At 39.1% G+C, this 9410-nt stretch overlaps 1 protein-coding gene across 1 annotated transcript in view; it reads right to left on the bottom strand.

Moving 5' to 3' along the window:
* Positions 1–262: 262 nt before the first annotated feature.
* Positions 263–9410, bottom strand: part of GPATCH2L (G patch domain containing 2-like) — a 32031-nt gene continuing 22883 nt past the window's right edge. The window contains exons 9-10 of the mRNA XM_009886978.1: positions 5523–5614; positions 263–435 (exon numbers count right to left, since the gene is read on the bottom strand). Of these exons, the coding sequence (XP_009885280.1) occupies positions 263–435; positions 5523–5614 (265 nt within the window). The remainder of the gene's footprint in view (positions 436–5522; positions 5615–9410) is intronic.

The raw sequence follows: 9410 nt of genomic DNA, 5'->3' as shown, positions 1-9410 counted from the left end.
AGATGAATGCATAATAAATACAGCAATAGCAAGAACATTTTTAAAAGCCGCTGCAGTCCCAACACTGATTACCTTTTTTTAAACATAGATTCACAAACATGATTTAGGTATGCAGGGCACGCAGATCAGTCTGGATGATGGCACGCATCATGCACCAATACTGAAGATATCGCTACTGCCAAACAAGATGTTTGGTGAAGACACACACCAGAGTCAAACACTTCCAAAATCCAGCAAGCTTTTACAGTTGCAATGCTTCCTTTTAGCTGTATCCAGGGCTCTTCTCTGGTGGCATTTTAAAAAAGTTACTGGAGGCAGCAATAGTGGCTTTCTCGGCTGGTGGCGTTTTCCCTGTCCACTCAGAGTTCTGGGATCTCAGAGACGGTGTTGCTGGTAGCTCTGACTCTGCTGCATCCATGTGGACAGATAAGGTTGCTAGAACATAAAATTGCAGGAAAGGGGGAACAGAGGAAGAGAGTAGGAAGGGACAATTAAAAAAAAACATTAGAACAAGTGACTTCATGGCAAATGCCTCACATATATAATTTCTTATATGAATGTGTTATTTACGGAGTTCCTACAAGTTCCCCCATCAAATTCCTTTGAAATACAGGTTCTTGATAGCATTAACACCTTTACCCTACTGATTCTCACATTCAGAACTCCAAGTTCCCAGCCCACTAACTAGTTCTCTTAGTCAAAGTACCTGTTGAAAATCAAGAACTTCAGCTGTACCATACTTAAACTGAGTTAATTCACTATCATTCAACTGAAGATAACTTGATCTCTTTTCAAAGACTCAGTTAACTCTGTATCTGAGAATTTCAAAGGCTCTGAAGGCTTGGCAAATTTCTGGTTGCAAAGCTCAGTTGAAGAGCAAAATATACATTTCCTTACCCAGTAAAGGCAGTACCATGAACCTCCACATACATCCAATATGGTAAATCAGCGTATAATAACAAGAAGCTATTTGCTAAGCTAGGTTGGAATCCATTCACATTTTTTCAATGCAACCACTGCTTCAAAATGGGACAGGTTATAGTTAGCAAGAGAGATTCGCAGATCCATAGCTCAACCCAACAGTCACCCAAATTTCCAGAAGGATTGTCAGAAACCTAGAGAGATAAGAGTTTACTCCCATTCTCAGTATCCTGAATCTCTCGATCCTCACAAGCAGAACAGGGCAGGACAAAAAAAGACCAATTACCATGGGAGTCTTTGGGGCAACTGGAATTTTTTTTGAACAAGTAACTGCTTCAGAATGAAACACATCTCTTTTTCATTGTATTCTCACAACAGATAATAGTTGTTTGTGTGTTTTTATTACAAGTTCCATCTGCTGCTCTGTAGTGGATGAAGGATAAAGAGGCCATAACAAGCCTCAACTAGAGAACCGATTGCTTTGAAGTTTAAATAAAAAGCTGGTTCAGTGCTTGAGGTTCCACACTCAGTAGATCTGGAACCCCAACAATCCTGCTTCTGTACATCCAAAACAGTGAGTCATTCCCATACAACCACAACAACACAGTTGATAACAGTACATTCCATATTTTACCTCTAGCCCATCAACGTCCTCCATCTGAAGGTCAAATGAAACACGTAAAAAACCTGTAAGTCAAAGTCCTTAAACTAATAATTACCACCAATACTACACTACGGGCCCCTCGCTAGCAGCCTCCTCACTCAGGCTCTCCATCTGTGCTCATAAAAAGAAAAAAAGCAAAGGACTGAAACAGGCTTCTTGCTGCTGGGTACCCTCAGACCACGACAAAGAGTGAATGCGTTAGCAAGAAATAGGAGGGGTAAAATTCAGCACATCGCTACTAGTCATCAGACTGTTCTCTGATAAGCAGTTTCAGAGGTTGCTAACTGGCACCTTTTAGAAATTATTATTTTTCACAAGCTCAGTGTGAATACATGCCAAAGCAGACAAAAACTTATTTACGCAGATTTTTACCCCAGACTCACTGTAATACCTGAATAGGACGCTAGTTACCTTGTGCACTGCTACATATATTGGGGACTGGACCACATAAACATTAAAAACATCAATGTAAGGCTAGACAATTGTTCACCATTTATTTCACAACCATCTATACTTGTGGCGTATTCTGACGTGACAGTCTTCTTCAGATCCTTTTCAAACAACAGAATAACTACCATAAGAATAACATTTTATACAGTATTTCTCACAAGCTCTACTGTGCCACTGAGGACATTATTCCAAATCTATTGCACTGCAACAGAAAGTAACTAAACACAAGGACACTATCCATGCCTTTTGAAGACCCGAAGTCTTAGATCACTGAAAGTCTGAAGGACCTTTATCAGGACAGACTTTGTTCCTCCCTAGTCACTGGCTGCTGGTCACTGAGTTGGATGAACTTCTGGTCTTATCCAGAATAGCCAGTCTTACTTCCTCCAGATTTCCTTATTCTACTGCCAAATTACACCAGACTTTTGCTCTTACCCGGTGAAAGCCTTATGCTTTAGGGCTCAACACATTGCTCAACTGTGTAGTGTGGAAAACACTAACTTTCATTTTCAATCCCTCTCAACATTTGCATAAGTTTGCTCAACTCAATTTTGAGAATAGTCACTTCCTGAAGTGCAAATGAGTTCTGAATTTTCTACCCACTTTTTGTTGCTCTCAACAGCCAGACCTTTTTCCAACAGCTACCTCAGTTATGGTATTTAGGCCAATTAGCCTAAGATGGCAGAACTAATACCAGAAGTTTAATGCTGTAACAATACAATAAATATCTAGGCACTTCTGTTACAGTAATGCATGTTTTTTGATGTTCATACAAGGATCTCTGGCAAAATATGTTTTACCAGAACCCATAAAATACATTCATAAAAGTATGTGAGAAGACACAGAATAAACTTAGTTTGGATGTTCCTAAATAAACATATCTCTAACTCCCTTCTCTCATTCCTGCAGTTAGAAGGGAGATAGCATCCACATCTCGTATTCCTTTTATTAGCATCTTCTGATTTCAACCAAATTCAACTCAAAACTTTCTGTGGATGGTGGGGGGTGAGGCGACAGGGGAAGATTTGTAGCTGCATGTTTAAGAAAGAAGCTAAATTCATCACAATGACAGGGGAGAGTGTTGGCAGAGATTTGAGCTATTTATTCTTTTAGGAAAATCCTATAAAGAATGACATGAGGAAGCCTCTATCTGCAGTCTTGTTCATCACACTGGTGAGGAGTCCGATAACAGATGTATGCAGTAGCGTGATTTAGTGCCGGGAGCTGGCCCCTGATGTGTATTAATACAGCGGCAAAGCAGAACGAGCCCCTCTTCATCACTCATCTCTATAAAAGAGGTGGAATCCGAGATGGCCCGATGTTCGGCAGAGCAAGCCCATTTGTTCTGCTGACTGATGAAGCCAGCTCAGGCTGTGTCCTTCACCTCCATGGGGCACTCAGGTTGCAAAAAAGGAGATCACTGAAGCAGGACCTGGTCAACAAGTGAGACGACAGCAGTTGGACTCAGCTAAGGAGCTATTTAAAGGTGAAGAAATCCAGCACCTCTGTGTGCCCGGAGTGACAGGCATGGGTCTGTGTTCTGATTCACCTGTGTTTCATCTTTTGCAGAAAAAGTAAAACACCGCAAACATAAAAAGCCTCTGTAGTGAGAAAATGAGACTGCCGTGATTCCTCAGGTACAGAGGATCCCCAGTATAAGACATCTATGTAGGGGCAAGTAGATCCATGGCAAAGGACAAAAATCTATATCTGCCTCATCAATGTCTAACAAGCATAACAATCTTCAGTTAATCCTACATTACTGCAGAGTAACCCTATGTATTTCTTTAGGCATTAGTAATTCCAAAGTCAGATCACCTTTGACAGAAATATCCAGATTTCAGAAGTTTCCAAGTTACATCCCCACGTTGTGCTTCAGCTGCAATTGGGAGTCTGCTGTAGAAAGTCAGCTACAACACAGTTTCAGTTACCTAATCATAAAAGTTTCTTTCCACAAGTCAATATTGTAGCAAACCCCCGCCCACAGCTGTTAACTTTGCTGGAGATATTTCTAAAAAGGGTCTAAGGAAGAGATCTTTATCATTTCTGACCATTAAAGACCTTGCAGCACTTTTCTCTTGATGTTCAGCACAAGCATCCTGTCCAGATTCTGGTAACTACACTCTATCTCCACATTTTGTAATACATACTCTAATTTTCTCTCCTTCATCCCTCAAAATACACCAACCTTTTAAACCTCTGTGCTATTTTCCAGTACTGAATTCCACTCCAGATGCTGATTTAACTCTTCAAAAAGTGTTTACTATACAATTTGCCTATTTTGAAACACATAGGCATAGAAGTAAAAGCTCTCCCTATAGACAGTGACCAGTAATGCAGTACAGAATACACTCAATGTAACAGGGGACAGTGACGCACTAGCATTCATATCAAGAAAACCTAGTATCCCAGAACTAAAATTCTGTGGCTATGGATATACGATTTTATGAACCCTTTCACTACAGAAGTTTGAATCTCCTGGCATGGATTACTCAACAGCCAGGAAAGAATATCCTAAATAAATAGCCAATAACAGATGACACTTCCACTAAGCAACAGATTTAATGTTCTGTTTTCCTCTTTTTTAATACAGAACCTTTCAGGCAGTCTGTAATCCAGATCTGTGGCCTGGAGAGCTAGCACAACTTTCTTCCCTACTTCATTATTCTACTGCCTATCCACTCACGCAAGGAAGAAATCCAAACTTCATTCCTCCTATTCATGATCAGTTTCTTTGGCCTTCCCCACTGTTTTCCCATCACCGTTTTCCCCCATTGGCTTACCAACCACCTAGTTACTGGATTACAACAATAGTTGGAAGAACATGGGTTGCTTGATAGTAGGCAAAATATTTCAAAAGGGGGTAGAGTGAGAGGCCAGATTCTGCCTTCTGCCGATTAAAACTTTTTCAGATTCTGATGAGCAATCATTCACTTTCCAGAAATATGCCACACGAAAATAAACCAGCATTTTAATCACTACATCCCCAGAGCAAGGAAAAGAAAAAAGTGACTACTTTCATCCACGAGAGTAAGACAACTCTCAGGGACTAGTTGGTCTCACCCAGTGATGATATAAAAATTGCCAGATTTCTGCTCCTGTGAAAGTGTCTACAAACACCCTCAAAAAGGGTACCAGAGCCACCAGTTAATATCAGCCCAACACTGAAGAAACACACTGTGAACACTGATCACCTCCTTATTACCATGTACTGCATAATTTAGGAACCGTGGAAATAACACCTTATGAAGAAACAGATTATTACCCAATGTACAGTGAAACACTGTAAATTATATTAACTTACCATAGCTGCATCATCAAAGATTTATTTAGTAGGCAGTTTTTGATGCTATGCAAAAACACATGATATTGTCTCCCACACACATTTCACTAGTTTCAAATCAAGGTAATGCTATTTTTGACTATTGTTACTCTGGCACTTTGCTCAAGAAGAACACAACTTTGGAAATGCCAGCACACAGATTACCTGATGTTGGGCTGGACATGGAGGCTGCAGCTGGCTTTCGTTTCCTCTTGATGTCCCTTGAACATGGTGGTCCCAGGTGTACATTTGCTTGCCTATAGAGAAATTAAAACAAATTAAACTCTGTTCCAGTATTGCCTTCCTGTAAGACTCTGGCCAATCACCCTCCAACTCTCACGTTCCCACCAGCTTCTTAACTAGTAGGCAGCACACATCAAAAGCTTCTCAGGGAAGTTCTGCTCACGTTCTTCTTTAATATATGATTGTGCTCCCATTTCTTGTAAGAGCTCACACACATAAACGGCACGGAAGAATAATTATCTCTTAGCCTTTAGAGGATCTGGTTTTGTATTAATTTTAAAATAACTCTTTGCATAAGTAAAGATGTGATCAAGCAGTGATACAACTCAGGTCCTGCCATTACTTCTATACAAGTGCAACAAATATCTGCAAGATCGCTCTTTAAAGAAATTGCATGATATTTGCTCCCTTTTTCAGAAATTATTTTGCAACCTGTTTAATACTGTAGAGTCATCTTAGAATGTACCTATATTCCAAATGTCCACACATATTGTTTCCCCTACAGTAGTAAGTTCATAAAGTTAGGAATGCAAAACTGTCTCATGTGTTTTCAAAATTATGATTTCCTTATCAAAATACTATGAAAACAGCTGAATCTGGCTCACAGCAACACAGCCTTGCTGCACCTGTAAACTGGCTGAAAGGGAAAATCTGTCCCAGTCATATCAACTATTAAGTCTGAAGCCTACTGATGACCAGTTTAACCACTTGTCAATTAAGAAGAAACCTGCATTATTGGGACTGACTTGAACTGAGCACTCCTCCAAGTTCTAGACGTAGGAAGAAGAGAAGCTTAATTCAGAAAAGACAGTCTTGGCAGCAGACCAGAGAACCTTCTCAAATACAATCCATAATGAATACAAATGCATAATTTAGCAATGACGTTTGGTTCAAATCCCTGCTTTGTCTGAGATAACAGTTTCTTTGGCAAGTTCCTTGGTCACTCTCTGCATCAGATCTGAAGTGCAAAATGCAGAACTACAGTGTAAATAAAATCCATTAATGATTGTGAGGTGCTTACATGGTGTAAAGACTGGAACCATATAAATTTTGATGATTAAGTGATGAAAAGCTTCTGTGCATTTAAAGCTTGTTATTTTGATTTTAAAAAAATCCTGAAAGTTTAACAAACATATTTATCAAGTATTGAAACCTTTTACAGATAACAAAGGGAAAAGTTCACAGCTTCGTATTTCCATGCCAAAATCTACTTTAAAAAAAAAAGCAGCATATTTACAATATATACAGTTTTAGACACTGAATTTATGCAAAGCTGAATTGTGCTTTTGTAGCTATACAGAACAGTGTAGGGAGCACAAAAAATTTCCTATGCCAGCCAAGACTATAAATTGCTTGAATGCTGCTGTGTTTACCTACTTACCTGTAACAAATGCACAACCACAAAATAATAAAGAAATATCTACCATTCTGTCGTCTCAACTAAAATTCAAAAGTTCTACAAGAAGTCTACAAGATCTGTGATCTAAATCTGACATTAAGGAATAGTTTCAAAAATGTTTAAATTGTGCTAAGTTTCACTGACAGCTAATTTTTCTAATTTTTAATCTGGGAACGCATATTAATACAACCAGACATCTCCTGAAAACATGAACTAAAAGCTTTCGAAAATACCACTACACCTACACGACTGCATATTCAGATTTTGTGTTTGTACACACAAGTGACTAACCTCTCAGTCTTCGCGTATGCTAAAAACTGCTTTTATACATGATTATGACAGTGGCCATATAGTATTTTAGCACAGTTCTACCATGTATTCTGAAATATCTAGGCCCACACAGCCCAAGGAAAAGATCAGTCAATCAAGTGGAACTTCAGTTTTTTATTTTGCGTCACTGACATGGTATTAGATTACTAACTAGATGACCACATTATTATATATAATAATCTAACTCATTTTATCACATATTAATAATAAGGTTCCCTTTTTATTTTATGAACTTATATCAACATTAGCCAGCTGATTCTTGTTGGAGAATCACTACAAACTAGGAAAGAAGTATGCACTATCATTTCCAAGAGATTTTGTGCAATTTTTTCCCAGTTCAAAAATGTTACAGCTAGATTTCGTATAAAAGCGCCTGGTTCTCAGCTTCATGCTCAAAACACATCTACACTTATCTCATAATTACACAGTGGGTAAAAAAAAAAAAGAAAAAGGAAAACAGAATACGAGAACCTCAAAATCCTTTCTTGTAGTCAAAGTAAAGGCAAACTATATTCCAGCTGGAGACTAATAGCAAGGAAATTGCATCTAGCAGCCCTGCCTCTAACACACGAAGGCTCAGACATCATAAATTGTCTCTGTAACATGTATTTCATTCAGGTTTATCCCTTATTGATCACCCACACTTCAGTTAGTAAATCAGGAATCTATTGATTACTCACTGGCTCTGACTGACCTGGTGCTAAAAGTGTCAGTTTCAAGTGGCTGGTGCACTTTACGGACACCATAAATCTGCATAGAGGGAATCTCCAGGTGGTAGGTACCTTGGGAGAGAGAGGAGCAGAAGAATGCATGCAGGGATGATAGTCCTCATTAAGACACAGACAGACAGGGTGTCTGAGGTATAATTTATGAAACATGCATTTTTTGGTAGATACCACGTTTTTCAATCTAAATTTCTAATCACTAGCTCACATACAGGTGCTATATTGGTAAGAGAATAGAACTGGTGAATCCTCATTTAACAGCAGACTCCTAGAAACACCACCACCAGGAAAGTCAGGTCATGGGTATGCACAGCACACAACATTGCAGTGGACAGGCTGCACTATAAATTGTGAAAATCTCACTGACAGGCTGCAACTATGAATTTGTTTTTCTGCCAAAGTTGAATTTTAACAACTCTTCTGAACAGTTTAAAAATTACTCTGAAGTAGAATAGAACAGGAAGAGAGGAAAGCGTTGTCACAGGCCCCTCTGTGAAGAAGTCTGAGGCACAGAGCTTTGTGGGATGAAAGATCTGGGCCTAAACTGAGAAAATAGAAGGGTACTTACTCTGTCCTTACTGGCTTTCAATCTCTTCTGCTACGCTTCTATATACTTTCTGCAATGTTGCACAAACAGTAATGAGAAAATAATTGCCTGGTTACTTTTGGACTATGGCTGGTTGATCATACAAAAAAAACCCCAAAGTCGCAATACTCAGTCACGGCTGGATCTGCTAGGTGACCAGAGACTAATGCGAAAGCCTAGTTTACAATCTGGAGAAGACTGAAATTCCAACCTGGGATGATAAAAAGCAGAACACACCTGGAGAGACAAAGCAGGATCCAAAGTGTGGCTACACTGATGGCTGCAATATATACAACTCACACTGCAGCCTCTCACTGCCAGGAGTTAAGTGAATGAAAAACTACACGCATATAGAAAAAATGGGTTTATATGCAAAAAGTCTATAGTGTCTTTCTGACGGTGATGATTTCTTTTTTTTTTTTTAATCACAAACTAAAGGAATTATCCAGGAAATATGGATTTGTTTCTTGTTCTTAACATAGTACTTGAGGTACCTGATTCTGCATGGAGGTCAGCTGAGGTTCACTGCTGTCTCTAATGTGTCAGAAGTAATGCTTCCTTTCTTTTCTTTTCCACATATTTATTTTGTGCCTTTTTTTTCTTTTTAAATGAACTGTAATTGCATACACCGGACTCCTATCTCACTCCTACTGTTCAGGGTGACCACATGCAGGACTTGTCACAGGAGCTTGCCACAACTTTACATCTACCACAGGGTTTGAACAGAAAAGTAGGATTGGCAGTACAATCTGGAGTAGACAATACAGAGC

This window comes from Charadrius vociferus, unplaced genomic scaffold, assembly GCF_000708025.1.
Source record: "Charadrius vociferus isolate BGI_N301 unplaced genomic scaffold, ASM70802v2 scaffold14, whole genome shotgun sequence".
NCBI classification, from domain to species: Eukaryota; Metazoa; Chordata; class Aves; order Charadriiformes; family Charadriidae; genus Charadrius; species Charadrius vociferus.
Note: the sequence above shows the minus strand (reverse complement) of the source record. Positions and strands in the feature narration are given on the sequence as shown.